The sequence below is a fragment of the Rhamphochromis longiceps genome, linkage group LG2 (genome assembly GCF_057381845.1).
Source record: "Rhamphochromis longiceps isolate RC_006_pf linkage group LG2, R_longiceps_female_GT1.1, whole genome shotgun sequence".
NCBI classification, from domain to species: Eukaryota; Metazoa; Chordata; class Actinopteri; order Cichliformes; family Cichlidae; genus Rhamphochromis; species Rhamphochromis longiceps.
The window spans coordinates 16,051,426-16,079,320 of NC_140558.1; the positions used below are offsets into that span (position 1 = coordinate 16,051,426).

General features: G+C 39.7%; 1 protein-coding gene across 1 annotated transcript; it reads left to right on the forward strand.

Moving 5' to 3' along the window:
• Positions 1-9,032: 9,032 nt before the first annotated feature.
• On the forward strand, positions 9,033-15,825 carry LOC146677096 (uncharacterized). Its single transcript, XM_085381125.1, has 8 exons — positions 9,033-9,284; positions 10,101-10,189; positions 12,896-13,099; positions 13,368-14,410; positions 14,528-14,597; positions 15,006-15,180; positions 15,310-15,475; positions 15,626-15,825. Exons 3-7 carry the CDS (start codon positions 12,898-12,900, stop codon positions 15,473-15,475), a joined length of 1,656 nt encoding a protein of 551 aa, XP_085237251.1. The 5' UTR covers positions 9,033-9,284; positions 10,101-10,189; positions 12,896-12,897; the 3' UTR covers positions 15,626-15,825.
• Positions 15,826-27,895: the final 12,070 nt, after the last annotated feature.

Sequence of the window (27,895 nt, forward strand, 5' to 3'; positions counted from 1 at the left end):
CATGTAGTCCAGAAGACCTTTTCCCCTTCAAATCCAAGTAGTGTGTATATTAGAGGCAGGAATTAGCAGCTGTCCTTGCAGTTTAAGGTAAAAGAGACACATGTTTCTGAGATAAGACTGACTATCATTCTCTGGCATATCACTGACTGAACTAGCAGATGACATGGTTTTATGTGTGTTTTCTTAATCATCTGTACTGTCATTTGGGGGCTGAGGGTGAGATTGTGCATGTCATTAATACCATCTGGGGAACATGCTTTATGCTTCCTACACGTTTTCCTTACTTTTTTGTAAACACATGCATACAACCATTCAGTAATACTGGACTTATTTTTCTACAAAGGTTTGAACTTTGAGAGTGTTTAAACAAGAGAGAAAAGTGTGAAAATGTTCATGCTTGTCTGAGAAAAGTGTATAAAGTGTGTAGTGAGGGGTTTTACAGCTTTAAAACATCTATAAGAATTGTAAAAAATAAAGCTGGCTACTTCAGATTTCACCTATGGCGGGTTATTTTTAGAACGTAACTACCGCCATAAACAAGGGACCACTGTACACAGCCTCTTAATGTGACCAATATCTTTTTACAAAAGATGCAGGTGACCATTTTTAGTATTTAAAAAGTTTGCCCGTGCTTTTCAGCTGAACTAGCATGCTAGTGCTAAGTTATCAAGTATTAGTCTAAATATCAACTGAACTATTCTTATAGGTTACTCTACAATAGGCTCCAAATAGCCTGAATGATTAAAAAACCGACAATGTCATTATAATTGTATATCTTTGTATAGCATAAAAATAGAGAAGTAACCTCTCAGGTTCACAATGACATTTTTGGTGAAAACATTTTTATTAGCCCTATACCTGAATTTGCATAATTTCATGAATCATGTTAAAAGTAGGTCTGTTACAGGCCTACAGTATAAACTTGTAAAGTTACTTACATGTAATTCATGTATTTTTAAAAACAACTGACTAAAACTATAGTTTTTACAATATTTGCATGTCAAATTAACATAATTGTTTTGTTGTATTAAAGTATTTCACTGTTTTTGTTCCCAATATTTGTAGCTTTAACAAATAAATTTGATCATAATCACACATTGATGTTTTAAATATAACAAAAACATTCTGTTTAATACTTTACAAAAATTCACTGTGATTGAAACAGGAAAATTGTGTTTTACTATACATTTCTGTAGGGATTTTACATGGTTTTTATGTCAATTTCACTGCCATTTCTTACAGTGTATCTTGCTAAAGGATACTTAGCATGCAGACTGGAGGAGCCAGGGATCGAACCACCAACCTTCCGATCAGCAGGTGATCTGCTCTACCTCCTGAGCTAGAGCCACTTTGTAGCCTTGGCATTCCCATGGATTAGCTGGAGTAGATGGCTCGGGAGAGGGAGGTCTGGGCTTCTGCCCCGTGACATTGTCCTGGATAAGTGAAGGAAAATGGATGTGATAGGTTTGGTGCTTAAACCTATTCGCTGGAACGTTCAAGACAATTTAACTACACAGCAAAGCAAGACACGAGTAGGCAAAGTTCTTTATGTTTCTTGTGCACGGGAGAGAACTGGACAACGCGGTTCCTTCGCTTGACCCCAGTTGCTCTCGTCCGTTCCCTCGTAACACTGCTCTTTTATTGAGGTTACATGAATATACAAAGGTTCATTAATATGTGAGGCATACATACAAACAAAGGGTACCTTGCCTGTGCGTTGTGTAAGTGTGTGTGTGTGTGTGTGTGTGTGTGGGGGGGGGGGGGGGGGGGGGGGGGGGTGTCAGACATAAACAGCTTCCCTAAACCTGCTGCTCTGGAAGTCCAGCAGTTCATCTAAACAAAAGGCACTTAGACTAAAACATATATATATATATATATATATATATATTAGGGGTGCAACGATATTCGTATCGATATTGAACCGTTCGATACAGTGCTTTCGGTTCGGTACGCATATGTATCGGACAATACAAAATTTGTAATTTATTTTATCAACTTTACTTCTGATGATGCTGTCTGTGTTGAGCGCTCAGTGAATCTGCGTTCGACTGCTCCGCCTAGGGTCGACAGTGCAGCCTAGGCGGAGTAGTCGAACGCAGATTCACTGAGCGCTCAACACAGACAGCATCGTCAGAAGAAAGAGTGCAGGGCAAGCTAGCGAGACAGAAGTTAAGCTCTCCTTACAAGATGGACCTCCCCCACCCTCATTCAGATCTGGCGTTTGGAATTATTTTGGTTTTCATGTGACGTATGACCCTGAAGGTAAGCGAGTCATGGACTAAAGTAAAACAGTATGTTGGATGTGCCATGCAATGCTCAATTACATGGGTGGGAACTAGTGTGTTAGCGCAGTTAGCTCGTTAACGTGTTGGCCGTCTAGCCCCATGCACGGGGCGATCGGCGGTAGCTCGTTAACGGAGATTTGCCGTGTTGTGGCGTTAAGGTCATTTCAACGAGATTAACCTGAAAGCACTAGTGGGAACACAACGAATATGACTGCACATTTACGCCGACATCATCCTAGTGCAAAGACAAGTGGAAGCAGAAAAAAAACAAGCAAGCATGCTACTAACTTTAGCCGAGTCATTTAGACAGCTGTTTAATATGCTGCTGAGAATATAGCCCAGAAGAAGCGGATAGTATAGCTTTTATTTTGGAAAGAGACATTTCTCTGTAATAAACTCTCTTTTCCAAAGATGAGTGATTCCTCAATCAGATACAGGGCTCGCAATATCGCTAGCCCGACGTCCTGGGGCTAGCGATTTTTTCAGTCGGGGTACCAAAATCTATCTCTTCCCTGCCCGTCGGGCTTTTGTAGGAAGGAAAAATATATGTCAATGCTTTTGCATTCTTTCGGAAATGTAGCTGGGTAATTATGTCATTGGCATCGGTGAGCCACTGTCAATATGTGACATATTGAAATCGCGTTTGAATTTGCGCTTGTTTTTTTGCTTTCACTTTGCAATCGCGCGAACTGTGTATAGAGAGCGACAGCACTGATCTGTGAGTGATGATAATTTGCGCACCAATTCCTCTGACATCGTCTTATTAATTGTTAGCTTACTATGCAAACATGACAAGTGAAATCTCCCGCAGCAAGCTTAAACATGTGAGAGGTTGATCGCGCAGAGAATCGCTGAGCTTATGTGAGTGCGTGTGTAAAAGCATTTCAGTTCTGCTGAGCCAAATAAGACAGGTCAGGGTGAAGAAGTGACAGCCAAAGAAAAGCTTACCACAAAACGGAGACGTTATGACAAATCAGACTGTAAGGCAAAAAGAAAGTACAGCTTTATGGTTTCATGGACAAAAGAATTTCTGTGGATGTAATATGACGAGCTAAATAACCAGGGCTGCACATAAGTGGTCCGCAGGTGCGTATTCGCTGTCAAAATAAAAAACACGCACAAGGGTTAGGGTTAAATTTAAAAACTGTACTTTTGAGTTAAAATATATATTTATAATTTTAATAAATGACAAATTAAAAAGGCATGAACATTTTTTTTGTATCGAAAAAATATCGAACCATGACACCAAAGTATCGAACCGAACCGAACCGTGAATTTTGTGTATCGTTGCACCCCTAATATATATATATATATATCCATCCATCCATTCGCTTCCGCTTCTCCTTTTCAGGGTCGCGGGGGGCGCTGGAGCCTATCCCAGCTGTCATAGGGCGAGAGGCGGGGTACACCCTGGACAGGTCGCCAGTCTGTCGCAGGGCCTAATATATATATATATATATATATATATATATATATATATATATATATATATATATATATATATATATATACATATATATGTTTATCCTGGAATGCACACAAAGTCTTTGCAGACTATTAAGGATCAACCCTCTACCAACATGCCATTGATTATACAACTCTAAGCATATATGAGTAAATATTTCTAAGCATAAATGACAATCCAACAATGTAAACCTGACAGGATGGATGGAACAGACCTAACCCGCAATGTGTAAATGATACACATGGTTTCAGCAAACTATTTAATATAATTAGCAATATATTATGAAATAATGCTTTACAATATTAGCTTGTAACAAGACCATGTCATACAGGACAGCAGTACCATGACTGTGTCTGTGTCTCAACTTCTTAAAACTAACCAGGGCATTGTTGACCTGTTGAGGGTTAAGGTTGGATTTTGTTTCAGCTCATGCATCTTGGCATTCCTCTTTTTGGGTTAAGAGCTTTTCCAATGTTTTTCCCCCCACTAAATCTAGCTTTAGATGATTTGGCACTGATGTAGTGAAGGAGTAGATGTTAAACTGCAGGTAACGTGATGTATCCAAAATTATCACCCTTGGCGTTGGCAGACATTTTATATGTAATCAAAAGAGGTAAAGCAGTGTAACTAATGGCATTAGCAATTGACTCATACCACTTGAATGTCCCATTAAGTCATCTTGGTGAGTCAGTATGCGTGATGCCAGAACACTGAGCTGATGCATCTGGAGTGTACTCAATTAAATATCAATTAAACAAACCAAATAAACCAGGGTTTACAGTATCTCATCTGGGTTTTTTTTGTACTCCCTGGAAAGCAGTATTCATACTGAATGGATACATTATACTTTGATCTAAAAATTAAAAAGAATAAAGTGAAGTAAAGCAATGTCTCTCCTGCAACAGAAAGTAAGCCCATTTACAGCATTTTGCTTCTGGAGTGGCTAAGATAACAAATTTCCTACTGCTAACTAGTGATGTGTCGGTCGCGAACGAAACGGCTCTTCAAGCCGGTTCTTTGAAGGGAACGACGCGAGTCGGGTTTTTTTTTTTTTCTTTCTCTCACCCTCTCTCTCACACTTTTTTTCCACTTCACTCCGCACGTGAGCCTTGTGCTTTGCGCTGGGAAGAGGGGGGAGGGGCGGTAGTTACACTCGCAGTAGCACAGGAACAGAGCGGGAGGGAAAGAGAGAGAAAAAGAGCCAAGGACAACAACGTCACATTAGAAAGGCATAGTAATCATCCACAACTATTTTCAGTTGTGGATGTTAAAGAATTCAGAAAGTTTATTCATGCAGGCCCATATGACAGAGAATGTGCATCTTCTTTTTGTTTTCATATTTTAATTTATATTTAATTGTGTTGTGGTTTGCAGTGTTTTGTGTTGTTTCACTTTAAATTTGTTTAAAAGGAAAAAGCTGAAAATTTAAATAGTTAAAAGTTGAACTGTGACTAGTTGGTTTTTGTATTATATGATTTATTTATTACATTTTATGTGGAGTGAATAAATAAAAGTATATTTACGGTGGCCCCTAGAGACAAAGCACGTACAAACTCCAAAACACGTACGAACTCCAAAGCATATAAAAACTCCAAAACATGTATCTCCAGAAGTTGATTCTGTTCATCTGGACGTAGCGTTTTGTGGGAGAAATGTTTCGTCACTCATCAGCTGACTGTAGGTTTCCCCAATCTTATAAACAGTACATTTGCATAATGACTGAAACCAGCCCACTGAAGGAACAATGGGCTGGGATGTTTGTACATACAAACCCTGAAGCACGTACAAACTCCAAAACACGTACAAAACACAACAAAAGTGCTCCAGGATGCTAGGCGCAGTGTTTGGCTTTTGTTACCTAGTGGCTACACAAGTCAGCAAGTACAAACGACCGGATTTGGTGTGTGGTAGTAACAGGTAAATGAACATTTTTTTAAATTATTTGAATATATATGAGTGCCTGTGTATAAATACACAAACAATACACATATGCTTTTAATTGTGTAATTTAAGTTCAGTTAACGCTAGAAATGTGTTTTGGAGTTTGTACGTGTTTTGTCTCTAGGGGCCACCATATATATTTATATATAACCATATATAAATAAAACCACAGGTTTTTTTTTTACATTAGTAATTCCTTTTGTGCATAATTTTATATTGTTGTTAATAATAAATTAATTAAAGCAACAAAACAATTGAAGAGCCGGTTGGGAGCCGAAAGAGACTGTTCTCTAAAAAGAGCCGGAAATCCCATCACTACTGCTAACATCATAATAAAGCATGATATTTCATACTATTACTGTGCCGTTACGGGTGCATGTCTGATGCAAGGGCGTGAACACCTTTCTCATATCACCACTCTGAAGACCGATGGGCGTTGTCAACAGGTTTACTGACATTCAAAAGGGTAAAACTAGAAACAAGACAAAAAATACAGTCAAGACATACATAAGCGTAGCATAACATACATTTATACACCGCAATACTAATACACAGCATATGTCTAATTATATAAACTTTTAAACAACTACTGAGGCTATCTCAGACGACCTCCGACATCGCGGATAGCTAGCTTAGCACCGAGATTAGCTTTACGGTCAAATACTGCGCTAGCGGCAACATAATGTACAAAAACAAGTTGTAATTTAACTTTAAGTACATACCGGCGATACAACCGTAAACCAAAGATGTAGACAGTAAATTTTCCGACAGGACACCATAAGCCGTGTGCCGATATGTCTCTCTTTCTTTCGCTCGCTTCCTTTCCTTGAGCTGACTTCCTGTTCAATAAAGTTGTTTCAAAACAAACCATTTCTACGGTGCATTACTTGAAACGACCACAGAGGGCGCTAAAAACACATAACTAACAACGTACTGGGAATAATATTTTAGTGATACAGAACAATTACATTGTATATGTTGTTAAGATAAAAGGTATGCTATTATACAATCCAGCAGAACGTCACTGAAAAAAACTGAAAAAAACTTTGAGTAATTTATTTTCTAGCATTGAATCTAACACAATCTGACTAAACAATAATATTCATGCAGTTGTCTGTGATGGTTCTCAGTCACAGGTCATCGTATGCTAAGGTGCTTGCAAAGAAAAGCATCTGGATTTCTTTAAATTGCTTGAAGACGTTTCACCTCTCATCTGAGAAGCTTCTTCAGTTCTAGGGTCAAATGGTGGAGAGTCCCAGATTTAAGCCCGGGGGGTATCCCCCCCAAAGACGGACAAAAGGACCCCCTTATGTTCCTCTAATCACCTGAGCCAAGGTGTGAAAGCGGGTGTGGGTCCCAATCAGCCAGGGTTTCGGGTGAGCTCATTGTGAAACCTGGCCCCACCCTATCATGTGATTTCCTGAGGTCAGATGGCCCAGGATGTGAGTGGGCGTTAAGGCATCTGGGAAGGGATCTCAGAACTGGACTATAGGGCTTTGGAGCGTGATGTCACGGGGGTGGGCGTGGAAAGGATTTTGGCCCGATCCGCCATTTTGGGGGTCTAAGTGAAAAAGGAGTGAAAGCATAGCCATGGTTCGTTCTTGCTGTGTGGTCGGCTGCAATGTTCGATCGCACGACCGGCAAGAGAATAAGCTTGAAAAGGGTTTGTCTTTTCATTCTTTCCCAACCTGGAAGCAACATGAGGCAGCTCGTGTATCGATGTTAACAAACGAAGGCGTTTAGCCTGGATAGCAGCTGTGAGACGAGCTGATATCAGTTCTCTTCCATCTCCAAATATCTGTTGGTGCTCCAGACATTTTCATTCCGGTAAGTTCTAAATATGTCCATATCACTCTTTATAGCCTATTAGTTTTATTTTCGATGCGCTCTGAGCTCATAGCAAATTAGAACAAACATGCTACTGAGTGATTTTGCAGAACTACCTTCTATTTATAGAGTTGCTAATTATTTGGCATTATTGCAGCAAACCAGCCTATGAGAAGGATGAAACATCGTGACTGGGTTCCAGCGCTACACAAGGGACCTGCTTCAAACATACCACCATGCCAATCAGATTACTTCTTCCATGTGAGGGTGAAGAGGTGACCCTCCTGGATAAGATGGTGAAGGTTTACTGCGTTTGGTGAACAGTGTGATAATAAAACCAGGGAAAATGAAACCTGCTCCTGTTAAATATTCTTAAGTATTGTGCTGTTAAAATAGCGGTATTTTTTTCAAAAGATACAGTAAATAAAGTAATGTTAGTAGTGGGTGATATCATGTAAACACTGTCATGATTTTGTGTGAACATTTTGTCATTTGTAAACTATAAATGATGGATTCTACATTGTACCTGATGTGATGTTCTATAAGGTGGTTTTAATAAAAAAAAAAAGAAAAAAAAGGCAAAAATTAGTTTGTTTCTTTATTCAACTTTTGAACAGTGGGACTCAGTCAGTACATATTCAGTAAATGCAAATTATTTACACGGCAGTGCACTACAGGCATAAATCTAGACCCCTAGATAAAACATCATGGCATTATAGCAGTGACAACTCCTCCACAGTAGCAGGTGGGATTTTTCTTTTTTGAGGACGGCTCCTTTTACCTGTCACTACAGATGGTCTGCTTATGTTTTGATCAAGAGCCTTTTTTTTGGCGCAGCTGAAGAGGAGAAATCTATCTTATGGCCAACCTCTGGCTGTATCTTGGTCACATTACCCAGCAAAACCCAGTATGCAGGTTCATCTGTAACACACTGTTAACCTTTGCTGTATTTTTCACAGTAAAATACCACAAAATGCCCAGTAACTTACCTGAAAACATTTCTACAGTTAATTACTGTAATTTGCTTTGCATTATGGGTATATTAAGGTTTTTTACATTTACTTACTGTATTTTTTAAAATTGCGGTAGTAGTTATACCTACCGTTAACACATTAGCAGTAGTGCTACTGTATTATGTGATTTGAATGGTTCATCATACTGTTTGTGTATTTTTACTCTTTCAGTGGTTGGTTGCAATAGTGCATTACATTTTAACTCTTTCACTGCCAACCATTTCCAGATTTTCCTCCAACCTATGCCATTTGTCAGTATGATACCAGTGAAAGTATTATGGTTTTGACTTTTTAGGGGACTTGCCTGTGTGTAAGGTTCAAGAATTCTGATCATTCTGTGCACGGCTGCATGCAGTTGTATGCACATGCACAGCTGCTGCAAATGTGTGCTTGCCACTGCGTTGCCAAAGGCGAACTTCAGTCAGTGGAGAATATTGTAATAATTTGGCAGAGGCTTCTCAGTCGAGCAGTAACTGAATTGCTCATTTACATGTACAGAACTCTTCTGGGAACTAGTCAACCCAACTTAGTGAAACACACACTGAATGCATGCTGGCCCCGCCCACCAACCTATCTCTACCAACCACCACTCCATATCCTGACTGACATGACCTGTGATCCAGTGATTGACAGGAGAGGAAAGACAGGCCAACTTTGTTAACTCTTCGTTACGATATGCTCGAGAGGACAAAAGATTTTGCACCTCGTTATTGTTGGACCTCTGTGTGGAAACTGCAAACGGGACGTCATAAGGTAATGCAAAGGACTCTCCTACCTAACATACTCGTTTATTAATTTTTAAGAGCATATATATTTTTTGTGTGTGTGTGGGGGAGGGGGGGCTTAAATTCGGTGTTAGCTTGGTCGAAATAGCACATTAGCTGAATTATTCTGGAAAAAATAGGTTGTGTGTGTTTTTTTCTTTTCTTATTCAAATAAATATTTAGACATATATTTTCCACGGAGAGGGGCGAGGAACACAGGCGCAACGACAGTCTTTGTCTTTTTCCCGCCGAGTGTGGTGCATTGTCCTCCTGCGCTTCTGTTCTATGACTATTGAGAAGCTGGCCACGCTAACAGTGGGACATTTAGCTTCAGCTAAAGCAGCAGGTAAAAATACACATTTAATGAGAATAAAGTAAGACAACTTTTTTTTTTGGAAATTTAGAGACTGCTAAAACAATCTTATCCAGTTTTGAGCTTGCTCATGTAGGTTAGCCTGCTTTATTTAATTTTGTGTGAGCTGCAGTACACAACATTAAAAAGTTAAAATAACGTTAGGTTGGTGGCGCGAGGAACTCCAACCTAAGTTTAATATTTATTATTTTTTTAAGTGGGAAGGGGAGCATGTTTTTTTTTCCTTTAATACAACGTCTTCCAGGGTCTTTTTCATATGAAAACCATGTAACGTCTGTGTTAGGTTGGTCAAAAGGGAATTAGTTGAATTATTCTGGAAAAGATGGGTTGTGTGTTTTTTTTTCTTTTATTTGCTTATGTAAATATATTTTTCAAGGGTTAAATAAATGCAATATTAAATTAACAGTTGTCTCTCTGTCTTTTCCCGCCCAGTGTGGTGCATTGCTGTCCTCCTGCCCTTGCTGGCCGCGCTGACAGTGTGATGTAGCCTCAGTTCTTTGACAGACAAGACAAAACAGCAGGTAAAAAGACATATTTAGTGAGAATAAAGGTAGACAACATTTTTTTGGAAATTCAAATTCAGACACATGCAGCCATGTACAGGTGTAAATTTTGTGGTGTTTTTTGTTCAGAATTAAGACAATTTTGTTATCATACGAAGAAACATCAGCACACAGCTAATTATCGATTCACATGTGGAATAGAGCAATGTCCTTCTTCCTATCGAACATTTTCTGCATTCAGATCCCATATGCACAGGAACCACCGCTATCGCGGGGCTCAGACTAAACACACCCATTTTAAAGGAAATCTTGCTTGTGGAGTTGAGGCATGTTTCTATGTGGCAGAGAATTTTTCAGCATTATGCACTCACTTGAGATTTCATATTAAAGATGGCAAGAAAGTTGTCTGCCCTTATGATGACTGCCACAAACATTTCAGAGTGCGCTCATCTTTTGCCACACATTTATCCAGGAAACATAAGCCGGTGATAACAACTCAGGTGTCAACTCTCCCCGAAAATATAGACTGTACTCAGCCTTCTGAGGAGAATCTGACTCCAACTCCATGTGATCATCTAGAGGAGTGTGATAATCAACAAGAGACATTTTTACATAATTTGGCTCTTTTCTACCTGAAAATGCAAGCCAAGATGCTGTTGCCAGCGAGCACAATACAATGTATTCTTGATGGATTTCTGCATGTCCATAGCACTTCTATGGCAGATGTTTTTGACAAGTTGAAGGGCAAGCTTTCTGAGCTAGACATACCACAAACTGAGATAGAAATGATTATTCAAAATCTCTCTAAAGAGGATGTCTTCACAATATACAACAAAGGAATACTCAGATCTGACAAAACAAGAACATTTTACAGGCAGTATTTTGACTATGTTGAACCCACCCAGATTTATCTGGGAAGTGATGCTGCTGGAAAGGAATGCTTTTGCCAGTACATTTCCATCAAAGAGACATTAAAATCACTCCTTAGACAGTCAAGTGTTAAAGAGCAATATCACCAATCCAAAAATCATACCTCTTCCAACATGGTTGTAGAGGATGTGGCAGATGGAAGAAATGTAAAAGAAAATGCTCTGTTAAAAGACAATCCTTCTTCATTGTCCATCATCCTTTACCAGGATGGATTTGAGGTTGTGAATCCTCTTGGGTCAGGGAAGAAAAAACATAAAGTTTTGGGGGTTTACATGAGTCTAGGTGAGGTCCAGCCACACAATCGCTCTTCAGTTGATCCCATGCAGTTGGTGATGCTGTGCAGAGAAAGGGACTTCAAGACATTTGGTCAGGAGAAAGTTTTCTCAAGTATTATCACAGACCTTAAAGATCTAGAAGATACAGGGATTGAGACAGATGATGGAAATACCCTCAAAGCGGCCTTGATTTCCATTTGTGGAGATAATCTTGGTTCACACTGCTTAGGTGGTTTCACTGAAAACTTCAGTTGTAGTACGCATTTTTGTAGATACTGCTTGATTGAAAGGACAGACTTTGAAAAGACACCACTAAAGCTTGGTCCAAAAAGAACCATCACTGGTCACAAGGAGAGTGTACAACAGCTATCCACCACTGACCAAGACATGGTACAGGGGGTAAAGTTTGACTCATCCTTTAATTCTCTGAAATATTTTCATGTCTGTACTGGGCTTCCCCCATGTTTGGGTCATGATTTATTTGAAGGTGTAGTCTCTAATGACTTGGCATTGTACATCAGTCATTTAGTGAAACAGGAAAAGCATTTCACTTATGCACAACTAAACAGGTCGATCACACAGTTTAAATACTCAGGGAATGATAGTCTCAGTAAACCATGTGAGGTTAAGGAGTGTGGCAAAAAACTTTCTGGTTCTGCAGCACAGAACTGGTGTCTGTTGCGACTGTTGCCATTGTTGGTTGGTGACAGGATAAAAAATCCTGAGGACAGTCAGGTCTGGCAACTTTATCTACAGCTCAAGGAAATGGTTGAGCTCATATGTGCTCCCAAGATCCATCATGACCAGATTGCATACCTTAAGATAATAACAGAGGAGTATGTTCATTCAAGACACACAATTTTCCCTAATCACCCACTCAAGCCCAAGCATCACTATTTACTGCACTATAGTGACCTCTTTTTGCACTTTGGGCCTCTTATTCGCTTGTGGACTCTCCGGTTCGAGAGTAAGCATTCGTATTTCAAGGAATGCGCCCGGAAACTGCACAACTTTGTTCACCTTTGTAAAACACTGGCAGAAAGGCACCAGCTGCTTCAGGCGTACCTCAGCAGTGGACCATTGTTTGCTCCAGCAGTTCAAGCAGTTGGTGAAACTAGTGAATATGATGAGCAGTTGTACAATGGTCTAATTCAGGAGTCTGTCAGGACAGCTGGCTTGATGAAAGAAACAACGTCAGAGGTATCAGCAGTAGTTTACAAAGGAACAAAATATTGCAAAGGGCTTGTTGTTGCTATGGGTCATGATGAATGTGGCCACATCTTTGGAAAAATCTCAGTGATCCTCATCAGTCACAAACAAGTACACTTTGTTTTGGACATCCTTCAATCTGTGATACTGATCAACCTTGGACTTCACTGTCTACACAATTCTGAAAAAAGATTCATATGTGTTCAAGCAGACAGTTTGTTTGATTACTACCCTCTGCCAGTGTATATCGCTTCAGGTTTAACCGTTGTATCTTTGCATCATTCAATATCATCCTCTTAATTCATTGCAGATATGGACAGCGGCAGCCTACATCATGAAATTAACCTGGCATTACCTGACCTGCATGAAGAGACAAAGAGGGCAGTTATTGAGCACCTGACAGACATTATTGGTGTTAGAAACAGAGAAGATCTCCTGTTTGTTGAGCCTGATGATATCAAGCCTTTCTTGACACCAATTCAAAGTCGAAGACTTGTTCAAGTATTCAGAAAAGGTGAGAATGCATTAATGTCATAAATGGTTGCAGTCCTATCTTGAAAATAGTTGTAAATTAGTTATTTTGAGAGTTATTTTGAAATTGTTATAGCTTTCAAAACTAAAACTAGCTTTCATTGCCATTGGTATTATTTCTCCAACACTCTTGCTTTTGTGTCTTATATAAGAGTATTACTCAATAAATACTCCAAAAAACCCATCTGTACATAGTTAATGTGGAATTGTTCTGCTGTGTTTATGTGTGTGTGTGAATATCGACGACCAAGTGGAGTCTGGCTCTTCAAACAACCCAAAGGAACCTGAAACCACCTGCTCAACAACTGTGCAAATGCCACTACAGGGTAGTTCACTCTGTTCTGCACAAGCATCAGGTCAACTCCCTTCCACACAACCAAATGTAAGCAACACCTCCTGGATCAGCAATTTTTCAGTTCCCTGGGAGAAGATGCCAACAAGACTTTCACAGACCTTGGCAACTGGTGGAATGGCTCACCCAGAAGACAGGAGAATAATGATTAGGACTGTTGTAGAAGGAATGCGAGTACACTGCCCCAACCCTAACAGAGCTGCTTGTGGGGAGGTAGCTAGAGCTATTGTATCTAAGTATCCCACTACCTTTGCAGATAAGACTGCAGAAGGTGAGCAATTAGGCTGTGGTTATTATTCCCTACTCAAACAGCTTAAAACAAGAGTTGAACATGTAAATAGAGACAATGTCAGCAGCAGAATCCGGCAGCCAAGGAAAAGGTCTACCAGGGAAAACAATGAGGGTGATGTTGCCATCAAAAGGGGGAGATCTGAACTTGATAGCTATGGTTGCATCAACTGGCAACCCACAACCCTACCAGAAGGAGAAACGACTGAAACTTTGGAGACAAAAAGACAGACTATGTCAACTGTCTTCAGATCAGCAGGTCCTCAAGCAATTGAAACAACAGATGTAAATACTTATATGTCTTTGACTTATATTTACCAGAGGCACATGCTTAATTCTTGGCCTGCCCCCACCTTATGTGAGGTTCAAGAGCATTGGCCATTTCTTTTTACTAAAAGAGGCCTCTGCACTCACTTCCACACACTCACAGATATTGAGGTAGAGACACGTCTCAGTGAAGCCCTTCTTACGAAAGGAAGGAGAATTTTGAACTTCTTTCAAAGCCAGAGACTTCAGTGGAACAAGGAGATTGAACATCTGCTACGTGAGTGCGACAGTGCAAAGCTGAACCACAACCAGATCGCCACAGCAGCCATCCTCCTTCTGATGAAGTACTTCCAAGAAAAAGAGGACTCAATCTTCATCTTGGCTGACGTAATTATATTTAAAATTTTACACATGCACTATCAATACTGTCAACATAAACAAAGGAAAAATATTTCAATGATTTTGGGTATCATCATTCAAATCAGTTCGTTTTGTGTTTTAAAGGCTTTTTCCACCAAGATGTCTGTTGAGAGAGAGATGACCTTACCCATCACACCAAGGGTAATAGCGCTTGGTAAGTAAATAGTTTCAATCCTCTTGTAATATTTTTGTAAAAAATCTATGTAATTATTGTGGTATTTGTACCCACAACAACTTACTTAACAGGGGTTTGTCTGTTTTATATTGTATAAAAATAGAATACACACAGTTTGCTGCTGTTTCTCTTATTATTTATTATACACAATGACCAACAGGAAAAAACAACCTAACATTTCAGCACAGGCCAAAATGCAAAGACATAAGGCAGTTTTTTCCTGTAATTGATCATAATTTTCATTAGATAATAAATAATAAGAGAAATAGCAGCAAACCGTGTGGATTCTATTTTTGTACAGTGTGAGGCCTGCTATCCAGCATTCTTTTGGAAACCTTATTTGTAAGGGTGAGCACATTGTCTTATTGGACTCTTGTCTGTTTTTAGGGAATAATTTCATGTCTGCAAGCCGCTGGATGATCAGTTTGGAGGGCAAGGTATTTTATGAGCCTGAGCAGATGCATGACTTTGCCAGCACCCTTGCTGTCTTCTTTGCGTCATACTACGTTTTCAACCTTGAGTATCAGGAGTCAGCGTCCATCACACTGGAGATGATACAGAGGTAAATACTTTACACCATTTAAGAATGAAATATATGTGATAGCTTGACTACAGTTGCAGAAACATATAGGTGATTGCTGTAACGTATGTTTTAATTTTGAAATTAAAGCAGCCTTTTTTCCGTTAAAAGGTTCTTTGTGAGGATCAATCCAGACATGGGAACAAAATGCCCTGCAAAACTTGGTACAAGCCGCAAGACAGGTCGTGTCGTAAAGAGGAAGGTTACAAGCATCAGCCCTCGGATCACCACCTTCCTCCAGCGGCTCTCTGAGTTTGAATGGAGGACTTCCAACTAGGTAAGAACAGAGATGATAATATCTTTTACATAGCTGATAATTATATACATACTGTACACACATCCATACAACAGTATGAATGATCTCAGACAGATGTGAACAAGTGAATAACCTGAGCAAACATGAATATTGATGATGTGTCTTTGACAGGTGGTGATGAAGACTACGCTGAACCCGACCATCCTGGTAACGGAAATCTAAATCCCATGTCACATTCTATTTCCTGGGACCCACTGATAATTATTACATTTTGTAAATGAGTTTTGTTTTATAATTGTAATAGTTTATTTAATGTTCATGCTGGTGGGTTTGTCCTGTTTTTAGTGGAATGAAAAACTGTTTTCCTTAAAAAAAATCAGACAGAAAGGTGAAGGACTGTGTAGTTTTCATGTACGCTTCTATTTATTTTGGTTATTGGCATTGTTTTTATTCAGTTGAAAAATGTTTTTCTTGTTAAAAAAAATATCAACAATAAATGTTGGTTTAATTCACTATTCTGAGACTACTTTATTGAATTATATTGTTTTTTGTAAATGTTCTTATATTGAATATGAATGTTAATATTATTTTATATGCTGTAAAACACAATTACAGTCTAAACAAATTATACTGTACACAATTACAGTGTTATACCATAAACCACATTTGCAGTACAGTGATACTATAAAACTTAATCACGGTAAGTCTTTCTAACTGTAAACCACGTTTACAGTAAAGCTGTTATACTGTAATATATGTTTACAGTAAAGTGGTTGAACTGTAAAACATCGCAACAGTAAAGATACTGTAGATCAGTAATTACAGTAACTTACTGGCAATAGTGTTGCCAGTAAGTTAATGTAAAAATACAATAAAATGTCTAACAGTGCAGTCCTTGTGCCACAGATCAACACTGTTGCGTCTACTTTAAACAGAAGAGAAGCGACACAGGTCTCTGGGACTCCGGCCATGCAGGTGCAGTGGGCTGCTTCAACCTTCCCTGTGATGCTCACAGTGACCCATGGCTGCAATGCTGGTTCATTCAGTCTTTGAGAGTGCAGTACCTGAAACACACACAGACAAAGTTCATTTAAAGACAAGAACTATGAGCAAAGGCCGACGTAAATGTGTTTTATCTACTTTATCATAAATGTAACAAAGTGTTTAGAAAGTTAGCACATACATGTCTTTTTTCATTTCTTTATGTGTCCATCTATAGAACGCTGCATGTTATATTCTAAATCTGCCTGTTCTGTCAGAAACCTGCCTGCAGAAAATGAACCTAAAGGATGTAATGCAAGGATGTAATCACTTTAGAGATTGAGAAAGTATAAAGTGACAATTATGAATCACTTAGTATGATCAGGAGATTCTGCAGGTCATTAATCAATATATAAAACTAAAATAAAATGTATTTTTAGTGACACAGGATACAAACATGGAAGCAAGATGTATAATTAGGATTATTTAAAATAAACATTAATAAATCATTGCAATTTCTTTAACCACAAAGAATAACTAAATCCTTTAGGACTGTCTCATCAATGCACTGAACTCACTATGTTATACACCTAACAGCCTCCACATGTTCTCACTGTAATTTCCCCTCATGAATGAATTTATGCTGCACTAATCTGAATGTTTGCAGGGAAATCAAACGCATTTCACACGCAGTACTCGAGCTGACTTACCTTTGTTTGAATGACGACTTGTATGCGCTGACTCCACAGACAAGGTACGAAAATATGTCAGGCTACGTCAATAGCGGTTGGTCTTCAGGGTTTCTACTCCACGGCCTTATTTCATACGGGTCCACATTTCCAATGCACGCTATTTTCTGCAAGTACCGCTACTTCGCCTCTGAACGAAATCGGTCTCTATGTAACGGAGGGCGGAAGGCTGATTCTACTTCCACAGTGGTTTTGTGCGAAGGAAGGAAACCTTCCTCCAAACGGATTGAGCAGTGGAGCCGCCAAGGGAAAGCACACAATTTAAACTGTAAGATTAAAAATATAATTTATTATATTTAAATAGTTAAAAATGTAAAATGAATTAAAATAACCTTGGCCAAGGGATAACACAATAAAAATCAATAAAACACAACATTAAAAGTCCAGTGGGATCCGCCACGATATAAAAGTCACAAAGAACTAAAAAAGTCCAGCGAAGTGATGTAAAAGGGGAACCCAGCGGAATCCTCGCCTTCCTCCCCGCATTCCGCGTCCTGGTACGCTAAAGAAAGGGAGGGAGCGGCAGTCACTATTCTTTTCGGCAGTTTTCATTCAATAAAAGGGGATAAGTTGAAGACTTACCCCGGGTGGGCAGAGCTCTCAACTCCGCCCGCCGCTTCTTTAAAACTGCAAATCGGCACCAGCTGTCTCGCCGCCTCTGCTCTCCCGCAGTGCACAAGCTGGGCTCTCGTTGCTACTGCCGTCCGCCTGTTCACTCCACGTCCCTAGTCGCTGGTGGTGGCGCGTCCCCAGTCGCTGGTCACCTCCTGTCAAACGCCCAGCTCCACCAGCCCCTTCGGCTCGCAGGCGTCGCCGCCTGGCACCACTTACTCCTGGCCGTCTCTCAAGCCTCTCGGTCGACTCTTCCTGTGGTCTGTCAGGCCCTCTTATTGGCCTCTCTGGGATCTCTCGCAGGTGTGATCAGTTTATTATCAGGTAGGGGCGGAGTCTTTCCAGGACAAGTCACCAAATAAATACCATTAAAACATGCAGTAAAACTCATTAAAATAAACCAGTGTACAATATTAAAATATTAAAAAGGTAAAACGCAGCAAAACATGCATAGTAGAAAAACTTAGATGACTTGTCCCTTTCCACCCCGTGACATCTATACAGTCCATTCTCTTTTGAGCTGCTTTTAAGCATCTTGTAATCGTCGTTCCAACACAGTATGTTTGTCTTAATTAGTAGACCCCGAAAATGGTGCTGCGCTCCCACAATGCATTGCGGCGTGACGTCAACTCCAAAGCCCTATAGATGGCAGACAGTTGGTGTTGTGCAGTTGTTTTGTATTGAACACAATGAAGGCTAGAAAAATCACTAAATGTTCCGTGGTGCAGTATTTCACACCCAAATTAGAATGTACTAGTACTTTTGTCTTGTCTTATACTGGATACATGAACAAATATGTTGTTTTTCCATTCGTCTCATGATCTTTGAAAGATGAACACTCCAAGGAACAGTACACTCCAAAAAATAACTATTTGAATAAAATTTTAAAAAAAAATCACAGAAAGGATTTCCACATGTTTAAATTGCTTTATTTTAGCATTACAGAATTCTGTTATTTCAACTTAATGTACTTGAGTTGGACCAACTTAATTAATTAATAATGAATCGCCTTATTTGCTGCAGATGAGTCTGACTTAAATTAATAGAGTTGATCCAACCCAATTACATTAGTCCAACAGAAGTACTTAATACTAATAGAAAGCCATTTAATATAGTGGAAAATACCTTCCATGATTATTTCAAGTTTTTTTAAAGAGTTATTTTTTGCAGTGTTCATTAAAGTCTGGTTAGCAGAAAAGTTCAACAGATTTATAACAACTTTCACATAGTTGTCAAGCACCCATCCTCTTCATCCAGTTAGACTCTTGTAAATGTAACAACCACACAATTTCATTTTTTTGATTGTAGCAACATTGTTGGTCTTCACAAGAGCCAACGATACATAAAAAAGCAATACTTTTCTTGTTTACACAGGCAGTTGCTGCTTTATGTGCTCAACAGTAGTGAGAAGTTATGATATTAACCCTTTATTGACCATGGGCCCACCGGCGGGCCCATTTTACCGGTAAATTTGAAGGGCCAGTCAATAAAGGGTTAATTGCAAATTCATTTCATGTTATGAATATCAACAGGCATGTATAAAAAGTAGGACAAAGAACATCGTTTAACATATTGCAGGGATATGGGTGGCTGTGTGTTCATGTTTTACACTCTGTTCATGAGAATTTGCTAAACATTAGGACTGATCCATGGATATACAGAATACTACTAAAGATTGTCTGGTTATAAAATGTATGAACTTCTGTTTTTGTACATTTTGTATTTTTCAGCATAAGGGGTGATATCTGAAAAACTGAAATAATCTAAAAAGAGCTGAGTACTTTTCTTATCAAATTTTATTATGCTTTCCTACCTGTTGCACATATAGTGTTTATATGCCTGTTGTATGTTACTAATAGGATTAAAGCACTTCTGTTTACATGCACTCTTTATTTTTTAAAAAAAATCAATACCCTGAGTGCACACATATTATGCAAATCTTGTCCTTCTTCATCCTTCAGTGTTTAGGAGACATCGTTACCACTGCTTGTTGGGATGATTTATTTTCTGATAAACTGCGGCTCATGCTGCATTCAGTCTTTACTCTTAGTCCAGCTCCGTACCGATGACAGCACCTTCCTGTGGTTTTCTTATCCACTTATACACACACACTAGTCTTAGACAGCCTCACACTGTGTTGAAAAACCCACAAAAAAATATAAATACAGGCATTAAAGTGCAGCCTTTGCTCTTTATCAACACTACAAACAGAAAACAATTTCCTTCGCTTGTTAGCTTAAAGGTTACAGTCAGTTGCTTTTTGAAGTTCTTTAATAGAAGAAAAAGAATATTGTTCTCATAAAAAACACTATTTGGGGCGATTGTGGCTCAAGAGTTGGGAGTTCGCCTTGTAATCGGAAGGTTGCCGGTTCGAGCCCTGGCTTGGACAGTGTCGGTCGTTGTGTCCTTGGGCAAGACACTTCACCTGTTGCCTACTGGTGGTGGTCAGAGGGCCTGGTGGCGCCAGTGTCCGGCAGCCTCGACTCTGTCAGTGTGCCCCAGGGTGGCTGTGGCTACAATGTAGCTTGCCATCACCAATGTGTGTGTGAATGGGTGGATATGTAAAGCGCTTTGGGGTCCTTAGGGACTAGAAAAGCACTATATAAATACAGGCCATTTACCATTTAAAGATGCGCTGATTATCATTTAACTGCTGTAATTGCCTTAAAATCCTTTAAAAATACACAATTTTAGGTGCTGGTTTGAAAAAGCTGCCATGTTTCTGGCCAACATGGAAATCACGGTTCTGCCTGATTCCATTTTATATATGTCACTAGAAACCAGTCACTTATATAAAACACTGCAGGAGGAGGAGAACTCTTATGTGTTCACGTGCTGTGGGGGCAGACTTTGATTCATTTCTACACCTTCAGACTCATGATATGAAGGATCTTCCTATGTTTTATCTTCTGAGATGTCCACTTCACCAAAAAGTAAAAATGTGAAGGAAAGAGACAAGGCAGTCGGCACTGGGATAAAATGAGAGCAAATATTAGAATATTAACCTTTTGATGGATTGAACTGCAGAACGAGAAGGATTTTTAAAGCCACACCAATGCTGACGGCTTTTGGCTCAGCAGGTAATGTAATGTTTTGATCTGTCTTAGTTGTCTAAAGCACAGCCATAATGCTACAGCTAGTTTTAATAACAGCCATTGTGAAATGGTTTTGTGACAAATAACACACTTCACCTACTGACATGTAATTTTCATAAGAAAAAGTTATATTTTTTTGTCCTACAGCGGCCACTGTAGCTAGGACTGTACAATTAAATGGAGAGGGGTGAGAAAACAGAATTCTGACTGCAATCTATAGACATCTACCACAGAGATTTTCAACACTGTCCTTTAAAGCTGCTTTTTAAGTTGTTTGAACTGTTTGTCCCTAACACTGAGACATGCACCTACATGCCAAAGCTGATGTGCCTTTACAGCAAGCTAACTGTGCTCCAGCATACTAAACGTCATACAACAATAAGACAACAAGTAAAAATGTCAGAAAAAAATGTATATGAATTAAAATACCTAATTAGGACGCAATGCCACACACTAATTTTTGAGGAAAACAAATTGTGGGGGAGGGGCACATATCTACAAAGAAAAGAAAATCACAAAACACAGCTCACAAATTCATGAGAAGACACGGGAATGGATAATTTCAGAGAAAAAAAGAGTTAGCATTATCAAAATATGCAAAAATTGGTGCCAGTTCCGAAACCCAAACAGATCGCACCAGCCTGGAGGATCTAAACAGCGAGCTGTGTACTATATCACTATATTACAGGCTCCGATAAGTTTTTAGACCCTATTTCTGCTTGATTAATTATTTAGTTCTACAAACAAATGTCGATAAATAAAATCGTGCATAAGTCTATGAAGAAACATTTGACATTAAAGCCAATTTCAAACAGCAGGAAAATAAAATCTGGAGACTTTATTTTTGATTTCTTCTCTGGGGGCCTTATTATCAGAACTTAGTGGTCGTGTCCAAATTCATGGGCTGCATCCTCCTGAGGCCGCATTTGTAGACAGATTACGTCACAGCGACGCGCCGAAGGCTGTCCAAAACATGCGTAGACTCCTCCGAATGCAGCCGACAAATGCGTCCTCATTTTCCCCGAATTTGAAGGATGGGTCGGGTGTGTCCTTCGTGGCCTACCATATCCCAGAATTCATAGCGCGGCCCAGCCAAACTCCAGTTTCCAACAATGGCGGCCGCTACTAAGTTTTAAAATCACTCATACTAATCTTTCTGGGTCACAAAATAAACTTTTAACATATTTTCAGGCGAGAAGGTAGCTGTGTAAACATCAAATATCTGCTCGGTTGATCAAGATATCGCATATTTGCAAAAATGCTTCGACGTTTTCGGAGACGTCTGCTACCCACCAGCTCGATAGCTAGCCGGGAGCTCGAGGGTTACTGATGCGGCTGAGAACGGGGACAACTCCCGGCACATCATTTTCAGATCACCGCGGACTTTCGCTGCTCGGGTTAAACGTAATATATATAAGTCACTTAGACAACCTAAAAATGTTATTGTTGGGCTTTTTTCAGTGTTTTGTTTGTTCGTGAGTAAATCGGTTTGGCTGAGATTAAAGTTATTAGATTCGATTAGATAAAATAAAACTTTATTAATCTCCCGGGTGGGTTCCTCCTTGGTTTTCACACAGCTGACTAAACATCAAACAGAAAACTGATTAAACAGAAGTATGAGGCAGTCGAGAATTTACGCGAGTGTCCTGTTATATTTTAGATAGCAAGGAGCAGACGGCTGAGTTTATTAAACTCCACCGAGACAGCGGTGACGCTAATCAGAAGGCTAGACGGTCCAATTTCACGGCCGTTTACTTCCGGCCTACCCGACCTCCTGAGGACCCGGCCTTCGCGGTCTACGTAGGCCGGGTCCTCAGGAGGATGCAGCCCATGAATTTGGACACGACCAGTAGTTCTTAAATCTAGCTACGCTGTTGATTGAGTCACGGCGCCTGGACACAGCTATTATTGACTTGGCTTCAGGCCCATTATGCACTTCCGGTGTGTTTTGATTAGCAAGCCTAGGGAAATCGTGTGCCCCACTGTAACTCTTGAAGTCATGTGCAGCAGGTATGAGTGACTCCCGGTTACTCACACCTGCTGTTATATGAACCGTCTGTCTTTGCAGTTTTAGTCTGGCATGACATTCTGTATGTAGTCTGCTTTGGGAAACTGAAGATGGCAGATACAAATGTAATAAATATTTTAACATTCAGTGGAACAGCTGAATCTGTCTTTAATGTGTACATACAAGCACACTTAAATTAAATATGAAGCTGAGGGAGGCTGCTGTGACAGCTTAGCTACTCAGCTAGATGTGACGGTGCCGGTTTGAACCAAGCTTCTGACCTCCGTTCCACCCCGACAATGTGTACAGTCTAATTAAGCAAATATTCTGGAAGATATTCCCCTCCCGACTGCATGTCTGGTGTTGTACAGATTTACATTACAGACAGTAATGTCCACAGTAAATTCAACCAATTACGGTACCTTGTGTCAGTGAATACACTGCATACATCCAAACAGCAGCCGTGATGCTTCGCCCGTGTGGTGTAATAGCTCCTACTGTTGCTAACGGAGATGAGAGTGCCAACAGGCTTCAGCCTGCGGATGCTGATAATTATCATTCTCTGGTAGTAACAGTATCAACACACAAACACAGTGACGGATGCGTATCTTTGATCACACATACACTTTGATATATTTCCATGCATTGGTATGATTTTAAGTCAGAGTTCACCCTCTGATATTTCACATAACAGTCCTTTACAGTCATTTGTGTGCAGTGTATTATCTTTTTAAACCAAGAATAATACATCTAGTCACATCTAATTAATATTACACCACCTCTAGCAAATCATTTTGCTCAGCTCAATGCAAAAATTATTGCCACTGTTCAGTTTTTGTGTGGAAAATCCACCAGTTCAGGGGTGCAGTACATTTGTGTTACTTGAAGGGGTTCAAGTATCTCAGGAATTGACAGAAGGATTGGTGTGGCATCAGCAGTGATGTTGATGCTGTATGGAACTGCTGTAGTGAAGATGGAGCTGACTATGAAAGCAAAACATTTGATTTACAGTTGATCTATGGTCCTACCCCTCATCTATGGCCATAAGCTATGGCTAGAGACCCAAAGAATGAGATGAGCTTCAAAGTGACTGGGCTTAGGTTTAGAGATAAGGTGAGGAGCTTGGTCAGTTGGAAGAGCCAATACTTCTCTAAAATGAAAGGGAGTCAATTGAGGTGTTTCGTCTAAAGCGATGTGTTTCAAGGCATGTCCTGATGGGAGGATGTTCTGGGGCAGATTAAAGACTCGTTGTCTTGTCTCATTTGGCAACACCTCAGTGTCCTCTTGGATGATGTCAATGGAAAATTGTATTTAGTAGTCAGTATAATCTTTTAGTGATATAAGTTTGCATATGGTAGAATACTGCATGTAGTTATTTGTATTAGGAAATATTCAACCATGTATACTTAGAGGCATATAATTAATTGTGTGTGATCACTAACAGGCTGCAGGCGCCCAATGGTTTTATTGTTTTATGGCAGGATTAACGTAGTTACGTTTGTTTTAGTCTAAGTGCTCTTTGTTTAGATGAACTGCAGGACTTCCTCACCGTGTTATCTAGGGTGAACCATCTAGGGTGAGGGGGAGGCTACCCTCTTCCTGACCAAGGATGTTTGACCCTTTGATCAGCAGTAACACACACACACACACACACACACACACACACACACACACACACTGAAGTATAAATAAAGACCGGGGCAGTTTCTTAGTGCGAGTCTCTCAGTAGGGAGCTGCCCTTGCTAGCAAGAACTCTGTGTGTTTCTCTTCTCTGAGTCTTTACTGAAGAAGTGTTTTAGAATATTTTCCCTAACAGATGAACTGAAGGAGTTGGCTGGAAAGGTCTGAGCTTCTTCCTTACAAAGTTAATGCAATTTAAATAGGTGAATTATGTAAAAAGTCAGCCCTCCTATACTTCAAGGGGATACAACTGAAAGATGATGTGACAATGTTGGTTTCAGATTTGTCATGGGGATCTTTGGAGATTTGTTTACTTTTGGACCATCTGACCTCAGGAATTCGCATGATAAGGTTTCACAATGAGCTCACCCGAAACCCTGGCTGATTGGGACCCTCACCCAGTTTCACACCTTGGCTCAGGCGTTTAGAGGATCATCAGGGGGTCCTTTTGTCCCTCTGCGGGGGGATACTCCCACTAGGTTTAAATCTGGGACTCCCCACCATTTGACCTTCGAACTGAAGAATCTTCTTAGATGAGAGGTGAAACGTCTTCAAGCAACTTAAAGAAGTCCAGACGCTTTTCTTTGCAAGCTCCTTTGACTGTTTACTTTTGGCCACTAGAGGTACAGCCAATTAAATCCTAGACCTTTTTGACCTGCGTAACTTGCTCTCACTGCCCATAGGAAAGCAACTTTCAAGTCACGTTTGAGACAAAACTGACAAATAAGACAGGATAAGTCTGTGTAGGGAGCAAAGTTAATGTGATGGTGTAATGAAAAATTATGACCACAATACTTCTGTGAGGTCACAGTGATGAAGGACACATTTATTAAGACACATTTATTAATAGTATATACTAAGCCTCTCCAACACTCTGAATATTATTTCTGGAGAAATTCCAAAGAAAAAAACCATTATGGCACAAACACAATTTCCATTTGATAGAATTTTCACCAGACATTTAATTTAATTGAATTTAGTCATAATGACACATTTAATGCACTTTATGAAACTCGCTGATTACCAGAGTTGTAGATTAGTATAAATGCTTCACTTGTCTTCACATTTTCTATTGTGGCTTCTGTACGGGAATTGAATAGAATGTGAATGGGCTCATGGAAGTGTCCTAATGGCAGTTTATGCAGGAGTAAAAGAGTCATTCACAACCTGCCCTGTCCATATGGGATCTTTTATTGCTGAAGAAAAGTGAGAAATCTTTTAACATTTCATTTGCATGTAAGCTGAAACACAATGTGTTTAACCCTGTTCGAAGTGATTGTGCAAAAGACTTTGGGAAGCCTGCTTGTAAAGTTCTGACGGCGTTATTTTATCTGCTTTATCGTTCTTTCTCAAGGTTCCTTTTCTCTACCGCTGTCTCTGTGTGTATTCATTTGCTGGGTTTTTGTGTTTTCTATTCCAATTTTTTATTCACCACTTCAATGGAAGTTTTCATAATGGCAATTTTGGAAAAAAATGCTCAGTTTACCATGGAGAACTTGCCATGGTAGCTGAAAGCCTGTAGAGAAACAAAAGGGTGGCCAAAGGAATTCAGATAGAAATGGACATCAGTCTCTGCTCTCAAGACAGCAGAGCAGCTGGCAGAACAAGGGAGAACGTGGAAGGGCAGTGTGGTGCATGTTAAGTAGACAGATGGATTATTTTAAGAGAACATAGATCTGTCAAACATGCTGTCAACAAGTCATACGCTTTGACTGACAACATAACATTTTAATTGGGGCCCCTTAACTTTTAATTCAAAAAATCAATATTTAGCAGGCTGCTCTAGTTACATCAGAACTATGACACTTTAGGCTACTGACACTGTCTGGATACAGATGAGGCAATTAAAACTTTTTTAGTTAGTTTGGTTAAGTTATGTTCAAAAGGAGAAAGCAGTCGATATAATGTTATTAGATACATTACATAACGTCTTGTGAGAGTAAGGGTGAAAGGGGAGAGTGACTCACACAAAGAAGGAGACAAGATTTTATCCTTCTTCAGCTTATTTTTTTATATAGTTATGTGCATGTCTTTGATGTATTTATTCATCTGCACCACTTTGGAATCTGTTCCTCACTTGAACCAATCCTGTCCTTGTACATCACAAAGAAAGGACACACAGAGCGACAAAGTGGGAAGGTAAAAGTAGTGTCAAGTAAATAGTGCAGCTGAATTATTACAAGTGAGAGGTAAGAGTTAAAATAAAAGGGAAGGATGAAGGTAGAGTTTTTTAGTTCCTGCCCCAAGAGTTCACTCTTTCAATTACACCCAGATGCTTTGGCTTATGTTGAAGATAGGGTGCTGTTTTTATTATTTCAAACGTGGTTAGAGAGAGTCGGGCACAGATGATTGTACATTTCTTTGAAATGAGATAGAAATACAGATTTTGCACTGTGGTAATGAAAAAGCTTACCTTTTTGCAGCCAAGCTCCTGGCAATGCTGTAAAGAAACACTGGCTACCCACTGCCGAACGAGAGGGAAATCATTTAATGAATATTGAAAATTGTTTCCAACAGCTTTAAATCATAAACATAAATCATAAACAGACTTTAATAGTTCCTAGACTTTGATGAACAATTACCATAAAATTTTGATTTGGGAATATTTCCAATCACATGAAGTGTTACTTCTCTGATAATCAGGGAGCTTAGAAAGAAAGCGACTGGACTTGTGGACCTACACCAAATATCTTCACTTGTGAATCTGATTAATGTGATTTAGGCCACCACCAAGCATTGCTGACTGAGCATCAAGATGAAAATGAGACTGCTGAATATTTGCATAGACTTTATTCCTACTGATCAGAGTGTGCGATTCATTTTCTTAACGCCCAATAACACCATTACTTATAATAAATGGACTTGTGATGGTGAGTGTGATGGATGACCCTGGGGGCATGCCCAGAACACCTCACCCAGGAGGTGCCCAGGAGGCATCCCTGTCAGATGCCCAAACCAGCTCAACTGGCTCCTTTCAATGTGGAGGAGCAGCGACCCTACTCTGAGCCCCTGCCGGATGGCTGAACTTCTCACCCTATCTCTAAGGTATAGACCAGCCACCCTTCGGAGGAAGCTCATTTCTGTCGCTTGTACCCGCGATCTCATTCTTTCGGTCACTATCCACAGCTCATGACCATAGGTGAGGGTTAGGATTAATGCTAACCAGTGAAAATCAATTTAATCGAAGTTAATAGTAATAGTTTGATTCACACACCCACCTTTAACATTGGATCCAGAGCCCAACTCATTTAAAAAGCTTATGAGTGAAATTATTAATTTTAAATTAATAAAACTATCTGCTGTGTTTTTAATTTAT

What these genes read in the sequence shown, in the direction of transcription:
- LOC146677096 (XM_085381125.1), top strand. Translation starts at nt 12,898, where the DNA reads ATGGACAGCGGCAGCCTACATCATGAAATTAACCTGGCATTACCTGAC. An exon ending in TGTTCAAGTATTCAGAAAAG is followed by an intron (nt 13,100 to 13,367) that starts GTGAGAATGCAT and finishes TCGACGACCAAG; the next exon opens with TGGAGTCTGGCTCTTCAAAC. An exon ending in CAATCTTCATCTTGGCTGAC is followed by an intron (nt 14,411 to 14,527) that starts GTAATTATATTT and finishes TGTGTTTTAAAG; the next exon opens with GCTTTTTCCACCAAGATGTC.